This window comes from Girardinichthys multiradiatus, chromosome 10, assembly GCF_021462225.1.
Source record: "Girardinichthys multiradiatus isolate DD_20200921_A chromosome 10, DD_fGirMul_XY1, whole genome shotgun sequence".
Lineage (NCBI taxonomy): Eukaryota > Metazoa > Chordata > Actinopteri > Cyprinodontiformes > Goodeidae > Girardinichthys > Girardinichthys multiradiatus.
Window position 1 is genome coordinate 26849445 of NC_061803.1, and position 21142 is coordinate 26870586.

Genomic DNA, 21142 nt, shown 5'->3' on the forward strand with positions numbered 1-21142 from the left:
CAAATTCTTTGTGGATATAGCCAGAGCCAGGAGTTGAATATTCAATGTAAACAACCCATTTCTTAACAGACTCTCCAATCTTTACAAGCATTGCCAATGCCAAAGAGCAAATAAATGTAGCATTACTGCTATGTTTTTCAGTGCTCTAATCCCCTCCTAACATTTTATCCCTTTTGGCAAACAGACCTTGGATAATGTGTTTGATACAGAAGACAGCACAAAAGAGAGCTCTCGAGCTCTGACGGAAAAAGTGGATTTGGCTGATAGAGACATTTTTTTCAAAATGTGAGAAACTTGTACTGTTTTCTTTCTTTCTTTCTTTCTTTCTTTCTTTCTTGACTATGAATATTGTAGCTTCACACTGAAGGCATCAAAACTATGAATTAACACATGTGGAATTATATACTGAACAAAAAAGTGTGAAACAACTGAAAATATGTCTTATATTCTAGGTTCTTCAAAGTCGCCACGTTTTGCTTTGATTACTGCTACGCATACTCTTGACATTCTGTTGATGAGCTTCAAGAGGTAGTCACCTGAAATTGTTTTCCAACCGTCTTGAAGGAGTTCCTAGAGATGTTTAGCACTTGTTGGCCCTTTTGCCTTCACTCTGCGGTCCAGCTCACCCCAAACCATCTCGATTGGGTTCAGGTCCGGTGACTGCGGAGGCCAGTTCATCTGGCGCAGCAACCCATCACGCTCCTTCTTGGTCAAATAGCCCTTACACAGCCTGGAGGTGTGTTTGGGGTCATTGTCCTGTTGAAAAATAAATGATTATCCAACTAAACGCAAACCGGATGGAATAGCATGCTGCTGCAAGATGCTGTGGTAGCCATGCTGGTTCAGTATGCCTTAAATTTTGAATAAATCCCCAACAGTGTCACCAGCAAAGCACCCCCACACCATCACACCGCCTCCTCCATGCCTCACGGTGGGAGCCAGGCATGTAGAGTCCATCCATTCACCTCTTCTGTGCCACACAAAGACATGGTGGTTGGAACCAAAGATCTCAAACTTGGACTCATCAGACCAAAGCACAGATTTCCACTGGTCTAATGTCCATTCCTTGTATTCTTTAGCCCAAACAAGTCTCTTCTGCTTGTTGCCTGTCCTCAGCAGTAGTTTCCTAGCAGCTATTTTACCATGAAGGCCTGATTCACACAGTCTCCTCTTAACAGTTGTTCTAGAGATGTGTCTGCTGCTAGAACTCTGTGCGGCATTGACCTGTTCTCTAATCTGAGCTGCTGTTAACCTTTCTGAGGCTGGTGACTCGGATGAACTTATCGTCCGCAGCAGAGGTGACTCTTGGTCTTCCTTTTCTGGGGCAGTCCTCATGTGAGCCAGTTTCTTTGTAGTGCTTGATGGTTTTTGCGACTGCACTTGGGGACACTTTCAAAGTTTTCCCAATTGTTTGGACTGACTGACCTTCATTTCTTAAAGTAATGATGGCCACTCGTTTTTCTTTGCTTAGCTGCTTTTTTCTTGCCATAATACAAATTCTAACAGTCTATTCAGTAGGACTATCAGCTGTGTACTGTATCCAACTTCTGCACAACACAACTGATGGTCCCAACCCCATTTATAAGGTTTGAAATCCCACTTATTAATCCTGACAGGGCACACCTGTGAAGTGAAAACCATTTCAGGTGACTACCTCTTGAAGCTCATCAACAGAATGCCAAGAGTGTGCGGAGCAGTAATCAAAGCAAAAAGTGGCGACTTTGAAGAACCTAGAATATAAGACATATTTTCAGTTGTTTCACATTTTTTTGTTCAGTATATAATTCCACATGTGTTAATTCATAGTTTTGATGCCTTCATTGTAAAGCTACAATATTCATAGTCATGAAAATAAAGACAACTCTTTGAATGAGGTGTGTCCAAACTTTTGGTCTGTACTGTATGTTGTAAAGAGTTCCGACTTGAGTTAGACTCGTGGTCTGAGACAAGAGTCTGTAATAAACATATCTCATGTAATCAGAGAAGAAAGCAAGAAGCGCTTCAAGTGCTGTATCCCCATTTGGGGCTTAATGTTTTTATTGAAGGAGCACAGCTTAAACACAGGGTTTATTTTTCTTTCAACATTAATTCATATTTAAATGTTCTATTTGAGTAAATGTTACACTTTATTAACATTCAGTTTTATTTACAGCAAATGTCATAAGATAATTGTTACATTAATTCAGTTATCAGCAAAACTAGCTGACTTGCACTAGAGGAGAAAATATTTTTTTACTCAAAATGGAGGCTTACTTGGACAAAATTACATTGACATCTCTGCCCAGGACAGACTATTACCCACCTTGAAACATTGTGGCAGCAACATAATGCTGTGGCAAAGCCTTTTTTCAGTAATGACATGGAAGCTAGTCGGAGTTAATGGGAGGATAGATAGATCTAAATGAAGGCAATCCTAAAGAATAACTGTTAGAGGCCTCAAAGGACCCTAAATACACAGTAAGCGCTACAGTCAAACCAGTCAAACCAAATCATGTCTCTGCAGTGAAAAGATGGTAGAGAAATATCCTTCTCCAAATGACTAAATGCAGGAAAACCTACTTCTACAATTTATTTACTCAGGAGGGCTGATTTTCAAAAGAATGTCAAGAAGATCTGATTTAATTTGGACTGGATTGAGACTCGATATATAGGGTTGAAATCATAATTGATTATTTCAAAAACAAATGGTTAATCTAAAGTATTTTTGTTGAGGTGTTAGTGCAATTTTGCCCACATTGTTATTCACACATCTAAGTCTAAAACAAACTAAGGTAGTAAAATCTCTTTAAAGTTTGCTGTTTTTCTTTCTTTTGAGACATTCTCTCCAGGAGAGCAAGTGATGTGGAGCTACCAGTGAAGCATAAATCCAAAGTTTGTCCACAAGCTTTAGCCATTAAAGGTGCTGTTGTTGAACATCCAGAGAAGCTAGAATCCAAAGTGTTCTTAAGCCAATCCAAGAATAAAGAAATAAACTACTTAGCTGACACCTGGGATATAAAACATTACAAACTGGAATGTTGTTCAAACCCTTTCACAAATTGTGTTGAACAATCGTCCACGCTGGTTTATAAAACTAAATGACTTGTGCTGACTTGATGCTATTGTTCCCAAAAATGATATACTGGTTTTGTTTAAATCTATTAATATTATGGTGGTATAGTCAACCACCATGGAGACTAGCTTTTGTGAAACCTCTGAATACAAATTTAATTCAGACAGGCAGCTTGTATTTGGAAACATATTTATGCATTGTAAATGCTGAATATTTGTTCCAACTTTCCACCCACACCCTTGCCAAAACACACACAGCACTCAACATGTCATTTTTAGGATAATACTGAACATGACTGTCAGAATTTCCTGCCTACTTCATGTTGTCAGACAGATTTGAGAAACTAAAATCATCATTAAAAAGCTTTTTGAATTCATTAAGATTTGCTCTTTCTAATATAAAATTTTTTAGTGAAACAAAGATACAAAAACAAGAATTCTATAAGGAGGCAAATATATTTTCTCACTGCTGTGTGTAAACAGCAGTGGTAAAAATAGAGTCACTGTAGAGCAGGTTTGGAATGTTATTTTGAAACAAGGACAACATGATTAAGGAGATAACTGTTTTCAGCATTTTATATTAGCGAGTAGCATGGTTAGCATTATTAACTTTATTATGTTGCAGGCAAGGTCCTAAAACAGAATTTTCACCATGACAACTACTAAGTGTATCTGTACTTGTACCCTGCTGAATAGGCTGTACTTACTATTTTATGTGATAAAAAGCAGGATAAACTCACTAACCAATCCAATGACTCCCACTGTCTCATTTTCCTAATGCTGTTATGCTTCTATAGGATGTGTGTTGTCATACAACATCTTCTGGTTTTCCGCTTTCAGAATAAACTTCTCGTCATCCATAGTGCCACATAACTCCCGAGAACCTTTGACGGACTTAGTTGTGACCTCATGGCACCGGTTCTAATTGATCCATTGTGATGTGTTTGAGTGCCTCTTATTTTGAAATGTACCGGATGCACTTTACTTTTCCTGTGTTTGGCTTCATGTCTCAATCTGGTCTTTAGAAACATATGCATTTGTGCTCCATCTTCTATTAGAAATAGACTCAATCCATTTCTCTGATGGGTGATGAAGAAGGGCTCAGTCATGCCACAGTGCCATAGGCAGTGTGAATTACCACATTGACTAGAATGGCTTCTGGTTGTGACAGAGTGCAACACGCATGGATGACGGAGCCAGTGTGAATAAGGGGTATCAAGGTGTTGAGATGAGATCCACTGGTGCACAGAAAAGCGAACATTTTCAAATCCAGCTTATTCCTTGAAAGATGGAAACTCAAAAAGATAAAACGGAGAATCTTTGGTGTGATAAATTCAACCTATCTATCATCTGCTGAAATCTCACTCTTTTTTTTAATTAGTCAGTCAGTCGTTTCCTACCGCTTATTCCATAGTGGGTCGCGGGGAAGCTGGTGCCTATCTCCAGCAGTCTATGGGCGAGAGGCGGGGTACACCCTGGACAGGTTGCCAGTCCATCACAGGACAATACACAAACAACCATGCACACACTCATTCACACACCTAAAGGCAATTTAGAGAGACCAATTAACCTAACAGGCATGTCTTTGGACTGTGGGAGGAAGCCAGAGTACCCGGTGAGAACCCACACATGCATGGGGAGAACATGCAAACTCCATACAGAAAGACCCCTGGCCAGGAATTGAACCCAGGACCTTCTTGCTCCAAGGCAACAGTGCTACCAACTGCGCCAACATGCAGCCCTCTTTTTTTAACATTAGTGTTAATGAACAGTGAATATTTCTCAATAGAAAAAGTTTATTTTTCAAAGAGCTTCCAACAAGTTTTGTGTTTCCTCTAATTGCGTTGAGTACTTATTGCGCAATGACAACTTCCACATTTAAGGGTGTTATGACCTGTTAACACTTAGCCTGGTGAGTTAACAAATAAAATAAAAAATCTGATTCCACTGGACAGTCAATAATCAGAGCTGGTCAAGCTGAAAATAAACCAATTCTGGTCACCAGATGATTATTTTGGTGCATTAAACACACAATCAAATCAGCGGAGGTTAAATGGTTTGTCTGTGCCTCGTAGAACATAAATGTTGGTTGGCTGCCTTAACAAAGTAAATCCTTTTGTGATCATTCTCCAACAACAGTCTTTGTTTAAACGTGAAAGCACATGTTGTTTTTTTTTTTTTTGTTTTTTTTTCTATAAACAATGAGTATGCTTGCATTTAGTCCACCAGAGCTGCTGGACTTCACACTCGGGTGCCATACTGTATCTAATAGCTGCTTTGACGCTTGAGAATCTGACATTAGGGAGTGTTTAAGTGCTCTCATCATTAGTGATTAAGAGCACTTAGAGCATAAAGGCTGCGCCCAGGAGGTGATGAGACGGGCGGGTCATGTCAGCACTCACTTCAGCAACTCACAACAAAGCACCGCTGATGTCTGCATGCCTGGTCCACACATGTGTTTACCGTCATTCTCAGGCAATGTGAAGAGAAACATGGGTGTTCACACAAGCAGACACATGAAAGGGAGTTCTGTGAGGTGAGAAGGTGGTAACATGGAGGGACAGAAATTTCTGATCAGTCTTTCTGTGCAACAAAATTGTTGCTTATTCATACTACTTGAACTGTTTCATAATTTGTTGCTTTACAACCACAAACCTCAATGTATTTCATTTGAATTTTATGTTATAGACCAACACAAAGTAGAGCATAACTTTGAAAAATGTAAAGTAAAAAGGAAAAGAACAGAGCAGAGCAGACAGGCCAGGGATAATGTCATCTTAAGCCTTGGACGTCTCAGAGGGTACTGTTCAATCCATGATCTGAAAAATGGAAAAAAGTATGCCACATCTGCAAAATTACCAAGATATGGCCCATCACCTAAACTGACAGGTCAGTCAAGGAGAAATTTAATCAGAGAGGCAGCCAAAAGGCCTATAATAGCAGGAGGAGTTGCAGAGATCCACAGTTCAGTTGAGAGAATATTTTTACAGGACCCATATGAGCAATGCCCTTCACAAATTTGACCTTTATTGATGAGAGGAAAAAAAGGAACTGGGTGTCTTGTTTTCAGTTTGCCACAAGCTGTGTAAGGGACACAAACATGGGGAAGAAGTTGATAAGAGACCAAAACCATTTGATATTTACATACAACACATGCATGGAGGAAAACTAGCACTGCACATCACCTTGAGTACATCATCCATATATTAAACAAAATGGGGTCAGCATCATGCAGTGAGGATGCTTTTCTTTCCCACTAACAGGAAAGCTGTTTAGAGTTAATGGGAAAAACAGAAATAAATACAGAGCAAACCTTATAGGAAACTTGTTAGTAGCTGCAAGAATTGTACACTTGAAACAGAGATTCAGCAAAATGGCTAAGAACGACCAGTTCAAGTCTAGATCCAAAACATTTGAGAATCCGTGGCAAGACTTGAAAATGTCTGTTCTCAGATAGACTCCACCAATTCACCAAAAGTCTCTGGATAAGTGAAAGCTGGTAGAGACATAGCTCAGAACATATGCAGCTATATTTGCAGTAAATGGTGGTTTACAAATGACCCAGGGGGACTGTATGCAAACCCACACCAAACTTTGTACATTTTTATTGCACATTTTTAAATTGTATGTATGTGCTATTTTGCGCTCATGTAAAATCCCAGTAAAATATACTGAAGTTTGGGATTTTAATCTGACACTTCATTAATTTAAGATCTATTAAGTCTTTTGCAAGGCACTGTAAATGTTAGTGAATTGACACAAATAACTGTTAGGTAAGCATTAAAGATGATGCAAACCACACATAGACTCACACTGTACATTTGTCCGCTCTCACACAGCTGCTAAACACACATTCCAGCCACTGCAGGAGACATAATCACAGTAATAGGGGAGTGATACACCCCACCAACCCCTGTAAGAAAGAAGGAGGCAGTAGGAGAAAAAGATAAGAGGAAGATAAGAGAGATGGAAGTCTGTGGTAGACAGCAGCAGCAGGAGGAAGAGGTTTTAGCAAAATGCCAGTAGCTCACATTCAGTGCAGCAGGCATCCCATACAGATATTAGTGCAGGGAGACCAGAATAGAAGTGCAGATAAGAAAGTCAGAGGGTAGAAAAAGATATGGAGATAGTGCTTCTGCTTTTTCTTCACTGGCACAGTGTGGTTTGTGCATCGAAAAGATAAAACTATCACCAATATGTCCATTAAACTACAACACCATGCTGTAAATGTATCATCCTTACTCATCTCGTGCTACATAAAAGGCCAACTATTGTTCTGTAGAATTTATATCCAAAAGCTCTACTAATGGACACTCAGTGAGCAACAGCCATAATATGAATGTTTGGATGTGTGTGGCATCTTTACATTTACTTGATAGCTTTCTGCTTCATAGCGATTAACTCCGTACACCAGTGGCGGATGCTGGTCTTTCAAAGAGGGAATGCTCAATTTCAAGATCGCTGATTTGCTGATTTTCCTGTCAATCAAAAAGGGATTCAGTCTCAGACAGATCATCCAATCATCATGCAGAAGCTGAGCGTCCGGGCCACCCGAGGCCAGCCCACTGCCCCATAGACCCCCAGAGACGCTGAGCGTCCGATGGGCGGGACAAAGCCCAGCATTTTTGCTTCGCTATTGAACTCACTGTTTAAAGCACTGTGAAGCTGCGGGAATGAGTGAGAGGAAAGCCGCGTCATTACCAGTGATAAGAAGCTGATTCTGAACAAAAGTTGAGCGCGTTGTAGCGCATATTTAGTCAATGACATGTACACACAATAGTATATATTTGATCACTTATTCAAAAAACGTGGAGCATTTATAGTACATAATAAAATGAGATTTTTCCTGTACAGCCATTCATAATTCAATTTTGCTTCCTAAATGTTCACATACTCTGTCTGTCTCTGAGTACACATTTGCTAATGCAGTTAAATGGCAAAAATTAAAGTGGGTGTGTAAGCACTGGGGGGTTCAGAACAGGCCATTGGTGTCAAATCCCTCAGAGGCAAGCGTATGGTGTTTAGGGTCTTACGCTGTCCACATGGACGAACAGCAAGTGAACCGTACAGTCCAGACATACGCAGAAACATATTTTCCTTTGAGTACATAGAGAGTTTCAGTAATTTCCATCTTAGCCTCTGATTGATGAAGTGTCTGCACCGCTGCTGTTGTGATGCTTGGATGTCGAGTGTTGGACGTCGGTCTATGTTCTGCAGGGTGATGCGATGTGTTTCACGCTCCACTGATGTCCCACACAAGTTTGTGAGAATCAATTTCCCGATTAGAGAGCCCATGTTACCACGTGCTGCCCCACCAGTATGCTGCAGTGGGAACCCCCTCAGGCCAGCATCTCCTGTTGACTTGAATGAATTAGAGGTCCCAGCTGTATTTCAGAAAAAAAAAACCCCAAAAAAACCATGTCTGTGTGGTCATTTTAAGCAAGTGCTCAAAGAAAGGTCTGTCCTTGCTGCTAGTCAGTATGCAGAAGCTCAATAAGCAAGTATGCTTGTGTGCTATGTCCTAATGCATATACAGTGACTTGAAAAGGTATTAACACATTTTTTTATATTTTAAAATTTTGTTACCATACAATGAAAATAATATGATATACCAAGTTACCCTGAAAGCAGACTGCAACAGGCCAAAAGAGGTCTCTGAAAGACCCAAAGATATCACCTGTATTAAAATTGTGCTATGGATCATATGAAAATGCATGGCTGTACAACCCAAGCACAAAATTGAATTATTTGGAAACCAGAACAAAGGTTGTATTTTGCATAAAGTAAATAAAGCATTCCTGTGAAGCACAGACCAGGACATCCCATGGTTTGGTGATGCTTTGCTGCAACAGGACCTTGCCAGACAACCATCATTGAATCAACCATTTAATTCTTCTGTGTCAGTGGGTGCTTTAGGACTAGGTAAGACAATATGTACAGCAAATTAGAACTGAAATAGAATTTGATGCTGCAACATGACAATGATCCAAAACTTCCCAGTAACTCCACCAAAAGTAGACTAAGATTTAGAAAATGGGAAATCCTGAGGTGAATCAAAGTCTTTTTTTGATGCTTTTGGGTAACTTGAAACAGTATATCCAAGAAACCTCTCAAACATCTCACAGCTGTGAGGAGCGGGTCACAGTTTCCTCACATCGATGTCAGACAGGTGAAGGTGAAGGCGACAGGTGAAGAAGTGTGTTACTGAAGCTGTTTTAACCAAAAGGAGAAAGACTAGCTATAAGGGGCTACAGTGTCCAAAGCTTTTGCCTTAGCTTTTGTTGATGTCTTTTGCTTAATGACTAAAACAAGGTTAACTTTTAATTCCCTTCAAATACTCTTTTCCAGAAATAAATAAAAAATGATTACACATGACCAAGTAAACCCTTTTTTGGGATTAACTAAATATGTAATAGGGCGTCTTAATTTTTTTCCCATGGCCATATGTAAATCACATTCTGTGACAACAAAACCCCAAAAAACAAAAACACTACACATCACCTCAAAGACGCTATGGTGATGGCAGCATCATGCTTTCGGAATGTTTTTTTTTCGCACTGACAGAGAAGCTGGTCACCATTGATGAGAAGATAGATGACGCTGCATACATTGCTGTCTTGGAAGAACACCTGTCAGAGGTTACAAAAGACCTAAGACTGCTGACCGAGTTTCATGTCATAGCCGGACAGCAGCCCTGAACATACACCCGAGCATATGAAGAGTTCCGATTAAAGCATGTTAATCTTTTAGAATGGCCTATCCAAATCCAGACCTGTCTCCAATCAAGAAGTTGTGCTGAAAATGGTGTTCATTATATTAATTTATAGGACTAGTTTGTGTCGATGTTTCACCAAAACCCAATAAAATACACTGAAGTTTGAGGTTGATGACAAAATGTGGAAAACACTTTTGCAAGACCATGTGCATGGGTTTGACGTTGCATGCATGTTTCAAAGTGTGCCCTTAAGGTGTAAGTCCCTTTATCACATTAGGAGCTTTGTAGGATTTATCTAATGCAAAATAGATGAGTAACTACTGCTAAGCTGTGACAAGAATAGAAAAAAAGAACAGCAATGGAGAAATGTAGTATTGGATGGAAAATCAAAGCAGTCATTAAAGACTCAGCATGGCAGATAACAGCTTTAATCTTCTGTATTTCACACAACACTCACTTTCTCTCAGTCATGCATCTTGTGTTGTAACATACAGGTCCTTCTCAAAAAATTAGCATATTGTGATAAAGTTCATTATTTTCTATAATGTCATGATGAAAATTTAACATTCATATATTTTAGATTCATTGCACACTAACTGAAATATTTCAGGTCTTTTATTGTCTTAATACAGATGATTTTGGCATACAGCTCATAAAAACCCAAAATTCCTATCTCACAAAATTAGCATATTTCATCTGACCAATAAAAGAAAAGTGTTTTTAATACAAAAAACGTCAACCTTCAAATAATCATGTACAGTTATGCACTCAATACTTGGTCGGGAATCCTTTGGCAGAAATGACTGCTTCAATGCGGCGTGGCATGGAGGCAATCAGCCTGTGGCACTGCTGAGGTATTATGGAGGCCCAGGATGCTTCGATAGCGGCCTTTAGCTCATCCAGAGTGTTGGGTCTTGAGTCTCTCAACGTTCTCTTCACAATATCCCACAGATTCTCTATGGGGTTCAGGTCAGGAGAGTTGGCAGGCCAATTGAGCACAGTGATACCATGGTCAGTAAACCATTTACCAGTGGTTTTGGCACTGTGAGCAGGTGCCAGGTCGTGCTGAAAAACAAAATCTTCATCTCCATAAAGCTTTTCAGCAGATGGAAGCATGAAGTGCTCCAAAATCTCCTGATAGCTAGCTGCATTGACCCTGCCCTTGATAAACCACAGTGGACCAACACCAGCAGCTGACACGGCACCCCAAACCATCACTGACTGTGGGTACTTGACACTGGACTTCTGGCATTTTGGCATTTCCTTCTCCCCAGTCTTCCTCCAGACTCTGGCACATTGATTTCTGAATGACATGCAGAATTTGCTTTCATCTGAAAAAAGTACTTTGGACCACTGAGCAACAGTCCAGTGCTGCTTCTCTGTAGCCCAGGTCTGGGGAATGCGGCACCTGTAGCCCATTTCCTGCACACGCCTGTGCACGGTGGCTCTGGATGTTTCTACTCCAGACTCAGTCCACTGCTTCCGCAGGTCCCCCAAGGTCTGGAATCGGCCCTTCTCCACAATCTTCCTCAGGGTCCGGTCACCTCTTCTCGTTGTGCAGCGTTTTCTGCCACACTTTTTCCTTCCCACAGACTTCCCACTGAAGTGCCTTGATACAGCACTCTGGGAACAGCCTATTCGTTCACAAATTTCTTTCTGTGTCTTACCCTCTTGCTTGAGGGTGTCAATAGTGGCCTTCTGGACAGCAGTCAGGTCGGCAGTCTTACCCATGATTGGGGTTTTGATTGATGAACCAGGCTGGGAGTTTTAAAGGCCTCAGGAATCTTTTGCAGGTGTTTAGAGTTAACTCGTTGATTCAGATGATTAGGTTCATAGCTCGTTTAGAGACCCTTTTAATGATATGCTAATTTTGTGAGATAGGAATTTTAGGTTTTCATGAGCTGTATGCCAAAATCATCTGTATTAAGACAATAAAAGACCTGAAATATTTCAGTTAGTGTGCAATGAATCTAAAATATATGAATGTTAAATTTTCATCATTACATTATAGAAAATAATGAACTTTATCACAATATGCTAATTTTTTGAGAAGGACCTGTATGTCAATTGTTGGACTTTGTTATTTTTACAACTGGCTGCTATTGTGGTACAACACTCCAAGCTTTTTGCAATTTGTGCTTCTTTTTTGAGGCACTGACATCTACCAAAAACAAATATGGGTTTTAGTTCAAGCCCTTGGCCTTGTTTAGTTCTAATTTTAAACCTTTCAGGCAATAAAAATGTACAATGTGATAACAATGATAATTTTAGTTTTACCCTGGTCGTTCAGATGTTCAGCAAGATTCACCTGAACTCTTGTGCTCAATCTATCGCAACTTATTAACAATTTACACCAGAGTTTGTGCAAAAGGAAAACCCATTGTTTTTAAGTTGAGATCAGAAAACTACTACTGCAAAATGCAGCACTTATCTTATATAAAATATGATTTCTGACAACGTTTGGTATTTTTATAACTCTTCTTTAATCATTCTTCAAGAATATGAGATACAAATTGGGCTTTTTTCCTTATATTGGTACTTATAGAGGAACCACTTTTTATCCCTAATTCCAAATTGGGGAAAGTCTGCATTGGTCTAAGCTAGTCGCAAATGGAAAGTTGGCTCAATAATCTGTTAGTGTGAGAGAAGTTGAAGACCGGAGAACGCAAGTCTGTGCGGGGAACTGATCCGACCTCAGTTTGAATTTCTTTTAATGTGGATCTGGATGCGGTTGGGTAGTATGAACTGATTACCAACCCAAAATGAAACGCATGCTGCTGACAGCCAATGAAAAAGAGAGGCTTTGACACGACACCAGCTACAAGTTGACTTCTTTTTTAAAACTTTAATTGTAAATATGCAACATTGGGAACATAAGCACAAAACAGCCATGGGCAATATAGCAACCATAACCTAGCCAATTACAATTTAGCAGGGATAAAAAAAACAAACTACAAACCAACATAGAGCTACTGAGATATTTAAGACTAAAACACAGTAAATAATGATGTAATGATACACAACTGTTTGTGTGTCTGTTAAGACTCACCTGTTTTCCATGTAGTTCTTTTCCCCTCAGTTGTATTGTAGGTTCTGTTTTCTGCCCCTTCATTATCGGGTCATCTTCTGTCGCCGTCGTTGTTTTCTCCCTGGTGCCTGTGTTTCCTTTGCGTCCTGTATATTATTTTTAACATTAAAATACATCCATCCACCTGCCGATGTCCAGTTGCTGCTTTGGTCCTTCACCACCACACAACGTGACAAATAAATGGCTTTATTGAAATTAACCTAACAATTCACATATATGCAACAGGACTTAATTTAATAAATGTACAATTATGAGTAAATATTTTTTGCATATAATAAAGTTACTTGTCATACATTCTTAATGTCTATTTGCAGAATCCTGCCAAAACATTATTTTATCGTCTGTTAAGATAGAAAATACATTTTTAGATTACAGCTAACATTTAAAGACATTGCGAACATATACCGAGGGGCATTAGTTTGAAAGGAACTTGTAGATTATACAATCCCACTTGCTTCATTGAGCAGGAACCTCCATTAAGCACTGGAGCCCATGGTGTTATTCCATTGAAGGGTGAGTTGCCACCTCTGGGTAGCAGTTTAAATACCTTAGGGTTTAAACAGCATGATAGAAAGGAGGTGAATGTTGGTATGCAAATTGTGCAGCATCTAACGTGTTATGGCTACCGTACCGGAATTTCAGAGTAGAGTAGATTCTTCTTTACATTGGAAGGACCCTGCTGCAATTTTGGCAACTGGTAAAGGGTATTTCTGGATGTCTTTTTAGTAACATGCATCACTAGAAGGAGACCTTGGAGATGACCCAGGACTTGCTAGATATATTTAGTGCTTTGTTTGGGAAACAGGAACTTATAAATCAGTCCGTGGGTAGTCCATAGAGCTAACCTTAAGGCCACCTTCTAATCATAGTATAACGTTAAGTCCATTAAATATCGGGGTTAACTGGTCTGTTAAATATCAGAGAAGGTTTTAAATCAGTCATCAGCTACATATGTGTTATTAAAGTGAACTACAGGGGAGGGCACAGCAACAGTGAGACAATTTAAGGAGCACGCTCTAGCATTGCACCCGTATAAACCAACGGTGGGGGCATCCAAACTACAATGGGGGCCATCTTGTCTTTTGACAAAATAGACAAGTCTTCTGCATAATTTTTCAATTTGATTTTGAGGATGTCTTTAAATTCAGCCTTCTGTGGGTTTATCATTTTCATTTACATGAAATGGTGGCATCTTTTTCACTCCTAACACATTACAAAGTACATATCATTATAGGTATCCAGCAGGATTTTTCCTATTGGGATCTGGTGTTTTTGATTAATTTCAATTCAATGCAATTCAAAAATACATTATTAATCCCAAAGGGAAATTAAATATTGTTGTAGCTCATATTATGCAGGTTTCTTCAAAGAGCCGTTGTACATGCTGATGGATCTGCTGCAGCGGTCTGTCTTACAAAAGATCTGAAGAAAACTGACTTAAGACACTCTGTTGTTGTACGACAATCACATGAAGAGGATGCTCAGGGTTCTCCATAATGTTCTTCATTTTATGAAGAATCCTTCTTTGCACAGTGATCTCTAGAGGTTCCAGATGAGTCCTCTGATGCTGCTACACCAGCAGATGATGACAGAAGAAATCGCACTCTCCACAACAGACTTATAGAAGTTATGCAACATCTTGCTGCAAACACTAAAGGTCCTAAGTTTCCTCAAAAAGACCAGTCTGCTCTGTCCCTTCTTGTAGACAGCTTCACAGTTGCATCTCCACTCCAGTCTGTTGTCCAGATGAACCCTGAGGTATTTATACTCCACCACCTTCAGTTCTTCTCCCATGATGGTGAGATAGCGTTTGACCTATTCCTGTTTCTTTTCAAATCTACAATCATCTCCTTTGTTTTAGTCACATTCAAGATGAGAGTCTGTCTTGTACTATAAGTCTGAGGTGTACAGAGTGAATATGAATAGTGAGAGTACAGTCCCCTGCGGTGCTCCTCTGCTGCTAACTACCTGATTAGACACACAACCCTTCAGTCTCACAAACTGTGGTCTGTTTGTCAGGTAGCCTTTGATCCAGGAGATTGTTGAGGCCTCCACCTGAGTCTTCTGTCAAAGCAAATCAGGTTGAATTGTATTAAATGCAATGGAGAAATCAAAGAACATGATCCTTACGGTGCTGGCTTTGTTCAGATGACAGTGGGTTTGTTGAAGCAGGTGTGTGATTAACTAATTTTATTATATATGTGTATATTGTACATTGTAAATATGTATATTCTGTAATACAAAAACAAAACCAAAGAGCAAAGTGTACCGGAGTCAAATTCCTTGTTTGTATGTACGAACTTGGCAATAAAGCTGATTCTGATCCTGATTAAAACTTCAAATGCATTTCTGTTTAGTGGTTTGAAAAAAACTATACCTGGAAAAATGTTTTTATGTGATGTGTGAACATTTCAAAATATTGCATTCCTTTCTAGGTTTCTTAGTGGAAGCAATTGCACCATGATGTGCAAATGTCTCAATAATAGTATCATGTGACACAATACAGTGAACAGAACATGAAACGTATGTGGTGCCCAGATGACAGTGCAAGTTGTTTCCAGCGCTCACACAAGTCAAATTAAATTTAGATCATTTTTCTGGAGGTTTTGTTTCACTGAACAGTGTGCTCCAGGGCTCCTCTGCTTTGACATAGTTAATGAGTGGTGTCTAAAATCTACTTATTAACACCTGGAGTGATGTATGGTCACTATTAAAGAGTTAACCTTAGGCAGCTGTTAGTTGCATGGGCTGACAGATTGAGCATTGTGGAAATAGCAGCACAAGCTCATGTGTTGAATTTAGGGGATGTTTTTAGTTTTATTTCTTTTTGTGTTTCAGGATGCTATGTGAAAGCTCAAAAGCTGGGACTGGCTGAGATTATTGAGTTGTAAACACACTGTCAGTCTTACATTCCTCTGTCAACCACAACTTTTTACTTCCAGTGAGCTTTAAAGCAGTAAAAGGCTAGCATTTTCTTAAGCTAACAGGATCTGATATATTTATACATGTCTCTGTTCGTGTTAGGATGACTCATCTATCAGTGGGTGTCCTCCCTTAATCTACTTCCAGATTTTTTTCCCTTTAGCTTTTGTTTTTACTTTGAGCTTTCTATTCTCCCTTCCCATTCCAAATTCCTCCTCCTCTGCTTTTTGTAATTTCTTATTGATTTTCATATTTCAAGAAAGCGGTATTTACCTATTTCCATCCACATTCTTGCCTTTGACTTCAGTCTAGTCCAACGAGGATTTTGGAGAGCCGAGGCTAGACAGGGTGTAATGAGGGAAGTGATATTGAATAACATAGTGAGCAGTTTGCTCTAGGTTATACCATTTTAAATTCAAGGCTACAAGTCATTCTTGAGCACCAGTTAATAAAGGAAGGTAATGAAATCGTAATTCGGCCTTAGATCACTCGAGGACATCACACAGGCTTGTTTAGTGCTGTTGAGCAAATTGTTAATTCTTTTGCTGCTACAAGGAGTTTGACGTCCCCTCAGCCAGTGCAATTGTCTGACCTCCTGGCGACAGAATAAAGAGACATGGTTTTCTCTGCAGGAATTCATAAACTGTCTCACTGATGTCAAACGCTCCCATTGAGATGTTTATAATACGTCAACAAATGTCTGGGTTAGATAGAGGCCAATAAAATAACTGGCCTCAGTAAATGAATACATTCAATCTTCACCAACGAGTTATAAAAGCTCAGATTGTACATGCTAAGGCTAGCAAAGCAAAGATAGTCTCTGCCTCAAGCAGAGGACTTGGTCATTTTATTCTCTGGTTCACAAGTGATGAAGGACTGAGTGGGAGATAGATGGAGATTGTCTGCTGCAATGTGGGTGTTACACTGTTGTGACATAGTGAAGAAAAGATGGTGGGTTTAAAAGTCTGTCTATGTTTCTTCACCTGTAGTCATAAGATATGGATCACGACCAAAAGGAGTTACCTGATACAAGTGGCTGAAATCAGCCTTCTTCGTTTGGTTACTAGACTAAGCCTAAAATCCTGTACATTCTCCACAAGAACAAAGAAAATCCAATAATAATAATAATAATAAATAATAATGACATTCTTTTTTTAGGGTGGGCTTGTTCTCACAGCTGGCTCTGAACACATAATCCGTGCAGAACTATTTTCCTTTTGTGCAATCTGACAACTATTGTTTAATTGGTCATAAATTAGAAGGGGATGTAGTTACTATAGTTACGTGCTCTAATGGGAGTTCCCTAAAAGGACATCCTGGAAGTTGTGCACTTGAGTATTTGTTTATTTGGGAAGTATGGACAGAAATGGGGGATAGATATCGGTTTGGATTAGAGTTGCTACACCTGTACATCAAAAGCTAGTTTGGGCATTTGATCAGGATGTGTCCCTTTGGATGTTTTCCCAAAGGAAGCAGACTCTGGGGCAGTTCCCCAGATCCTATTGGAGGGACTTTGTGTTCTTGCTGGCCCTGGAACACCTTGGGATCTTCCTAAATGAGTTGGTGAGTGTTACTGAAAGAAAAGAAAGGTCGGGGTTTCCTTGCTGCACCTTTTACCTTTGTGACTTGATTTTGGACGAGAGGAAGACAATGGACAGATAAATAGATCATTAGATTAGTATAAAGTCCAGTTTGCCAAACAGGGTTTTATAAATATAGATTTATTACTCTCAAGAGAATGTTGGGTGTAGATTGCTTTACAACATATTATAAATGTTTAGTAATGTGCAATACATGATGTTAATTCTTTTATTTTATCTATGTGTCTGGGCAGGACTTTGATGACTTCATCTTTGCCTTCTTTGCCATTGAGATGGTGATCAAGATGGTAGCCCTGGGGATTTTTGGCAAGAAGTGTTACCTTGGAGACACATGGAACCGCTTGGACTTCTTCATAGTATTGGCTGGGTGAGCTGCACAGTAACACAAGGGATTTCTCAGAAGAAAAAGAGTCAGAATTCATAAACACAATGAAGACATTAATAAAGTTCAGCTTGTATTTAATCTCAATTTGACTAGGGTCCATTCTACAAAGTCTATTAGCTGATCAGAGCTTGTGAAATCTAATTTTACCATTAGTGTCTGCACACAGTTGGTCAACCAACACTTGAAATAAAGTCTTAACTATGTAAACACATTTTAGGCTACTTCTCTGGATGCTCCCGTGACCTTTAAAACATGTACGTGAGTGCTAAAAATTGAATATGCACTCATAATGTAGATTTACATGCCTATACACAGTCATAAAAGTTACTTAGAACTTAAACTGAAATAAATACTCGTCGTCTCCCACTTCATCCTCAAATTGTTTAGCTATAAATATACAGGACATAGAAACACATAGAAACTCTGACGAAGCACTCCACACAGTCTGGATTGATGAAACACGTTGCAGAATTTAGCCTGCTGGTTCAGGTCAAACATTTGCATCACACTATATCCCCCGCTGGGTTTTAATGCCATCCTTCTGCCGCCGCTTCTGTTGTCGATCAGTGGGAACAGGACAAGCTTCCTCCTGTGCACAAGTGTCCTTCATCAAAATAGATAAGACATGTTTCATATATTCGTTTCTTCCTGTAACATGCCTGGATATCCATTGTAAGCAGCCATCAATAAAGTCATCAATGAAAAGCTTGTTTATTTTAGTAACTCAATTCAAATGAAACACATTATATAGATTAATTACACAGAGACGGTGGCACAGTTGGTAACACTATTGCCTTGCAGCAAGAAGGTCCTGGATTTGATTCCTGGCCAGGGGGTCTTTCTGCATAGATTTTGCATGTTCTCATGGGTTCTCACCACGTACTCCAGCTTCCTCCCACAGTCCAAAAACATAATTGTTAGGTAAATTGGTCTCTCTAAACGGCCCTTAGGTGTGAATGAGTCTGTGCATGACTGTGTTACCCTGCGACAGATTGACGACCTGTCCAGGGTGTACCCTGCCTCTCGCCTGTAGACTGTTGGAGATAGGCCCCAGCTCCTCCGTGACCCACTATAGAATAAGCGGTATAGAAGATACAGGGGTTGGACAATGAAACTGAAACACCTGGTTTTATACCACAATAATTTATTAGTATGGTGTAGGGCCTCCTTTTGCGGCCAATACAGTGTCAATTCGTCTTGGGAATGACTTATACAAGTCCTGCACAGTGGTCAGAGGGATTTTAAGCCATTCTTCTTGCAGGATAGTGGCCAGGTCACTACGTGATACTGGTGGAGGAAAACGTTTCCTGACTCGCTCCTCTAAAACACCCCAAAGTGGCTCAATAATATTTAGATCTGGTGACTGTGCAGGCCATGGGAGATGTTCAACTTCACTTTCATGTTCATCAAACCAATCTTTCACCAGTCTTGCTGTGTGTATTGGTGCATTGTCATCCTGATACACGGCACCGCCTTCAGGATGCAATGTTTGAACCATTGGATGTACATGGTCCTCAAGAATGGTTCGGTAGTCCTTGGCAGTGACATGCCCATCTAGTACAAGTATTGGACCAAGGGAATGCTATGATATGGCAGCCCAAACCATCACTGATCCACCACCATGCTTCACTCTGGGCATGACACAGTCTGGGTGGTACGCTTCTTTGGGGCTTCTCCACACCGTAACTCTCCCGGATGTTGTGTCACATAGCTTTATGAAACCTTTAAGGCGGTCGATGTTTAAAGACCAGGGTTGTCATTTTTTATTTTAGTTCTAAAAGCAATGCAACTGTAAAAAGCTTTCTGTAGTGACATAGTAAACTATAATTAGGACTACCAATTTTTCAAGTCAATTCAAAACAACCAGGGCTTTCATTTTGGTCTTTTAATGATAACTTTGAACTGTTGATTTCCCATAATGCAATAATTACTCAGCATACAATTTGAATGATTTAAAAAAAAAATAAAATACACAAGTTTGGATTTAATGTGTAATTTTCTCATCTACATAGGGTCAAAAATGTAAACATAGTTTCAAATATGTACATATCATCAAATACTTTTTTGGTTGAACATTAATTGTTTAAGCTGCACCTTGAAAATATTCTTTATATAGCTGTCAGAGAGTTTCTGGCATATTTCTCGCTAAATAGTTGATCTCTCTTCTTGGCAGAATTGAAAGATTTCATTTATCTTTGTTGGTTTCCTGGCACAGACCCAACATCTAGGGGTATCCCAAAGATTCTTGTTATATCCAGCCAGTGACTGTGTTTTGAGTTTGTGTTTTTGTTTATTTCTCCTGGTCTGGCCTTAGTTTACCCTTTGTTCTATGTTTTTGACTTGTTAATTGTTTTCACTCTCTCCAGTCTGACCCTCACCTGCTCCTTGTTCCCCATGATTATTCTGTCTCTCTGTTCATTAGCTCTCCCTGTACTCTGATGCTTCCTTGGGATCATTGTCCTATTGGATCATCCCACTGTATCCAAGCTTTTAATCTGACATGAAGTTGAGGGGTCAACCTTTTTATTATGCCTTCTACTTTATGCAGTGCACCAGTTCCACTGGCAGCAAAACAGGCTGATGCTAAATCCATTATGCTTAACAAGTCGGTACAGTGTTCTTAGTATTAAAAGCTTTTAGATTGACTCTCTCAAACATCCTTCTGGTCAATAAGGCTAAATAGCTCAATACTTGTCTCAACTGATAGTAAAACATTTATACAAAAGGCATTTGACCCATCTGTGTGCGAGGGATAGGGCTTTCAGAGTTGAATGGTTGAAATCTAGATGCAATAGGTTGTGCCAGGAAACCAACCACTTTAACAGAATTCAACACATTCTGACTAGAAGAACATTCAAATATTCGTTGATGGGTATAAAAGCATGGATAAGGAATAGAATATTTAACCAATAATTAATTGAGGTGTTTGTAACCAGTATATTTAAGCCTGTATGGGCAATGTTAAATTAGAGAAAATCCACAACAGCAATAGGTTTAAACCTCATCAATTCAAATAAAAAATGTGAAAGCCCAAAATCAAAATGAAATTCATGCTCATGATGAGTGGTTTTAAATGTCAGACCAGTGCTTTGTACACAGGAACATCTTTATCTCCATGTTTAAACTGGAGTTATTTAGTCAAGCAGTTTGCCAGTATGTTAACATAAAATTATTTTAAAGGAGTTTGGATTTTGTTTGTTAATTTGTTTTAACTGTGATTGGTAGGTGTGAAAACCCCTTACAGTTAATTTAAAAAAATAGCTGGAACTGGTAGTGTGTGTGGGCAAGTTTGTGAGGGTGTTTGTGTGAGGGTGTGTGTGTGTGTGTTTCAGAGAGTGAACATTAAGATAAATGGCACAAAACAGGTGAAAGCAATGAAG

The 21142-nt window shown here is 39.4% G+C and overlaps 1 protein-coding gene across 10 annotated transcripts in view; it reads left to right on the forward strand.

Moving 5' to 3' along the window:
- The window catches only part of cacna1g (calcium channel, voltage-dependent, T type, alpha 1G subunit), a 413040-nt gene that overhangs the window by 161985 nt on the left and 229913 nt on the right, over positions 1-21142 (forward strand). For all 10 annotated transcript variants that reach the window (XM_047377396.1, XM_047377397.1, XM_047377395.1 and 7 more), the window contains exon 4: positions 17611-17744. In XM_047377396.1, the coding sequence (XP_047233352.1) occupies positions 17611-17744 (134 nt within the window). The remainder of the gene's footprint in view (positions 1-17610; positions 17745-21142) is intronic.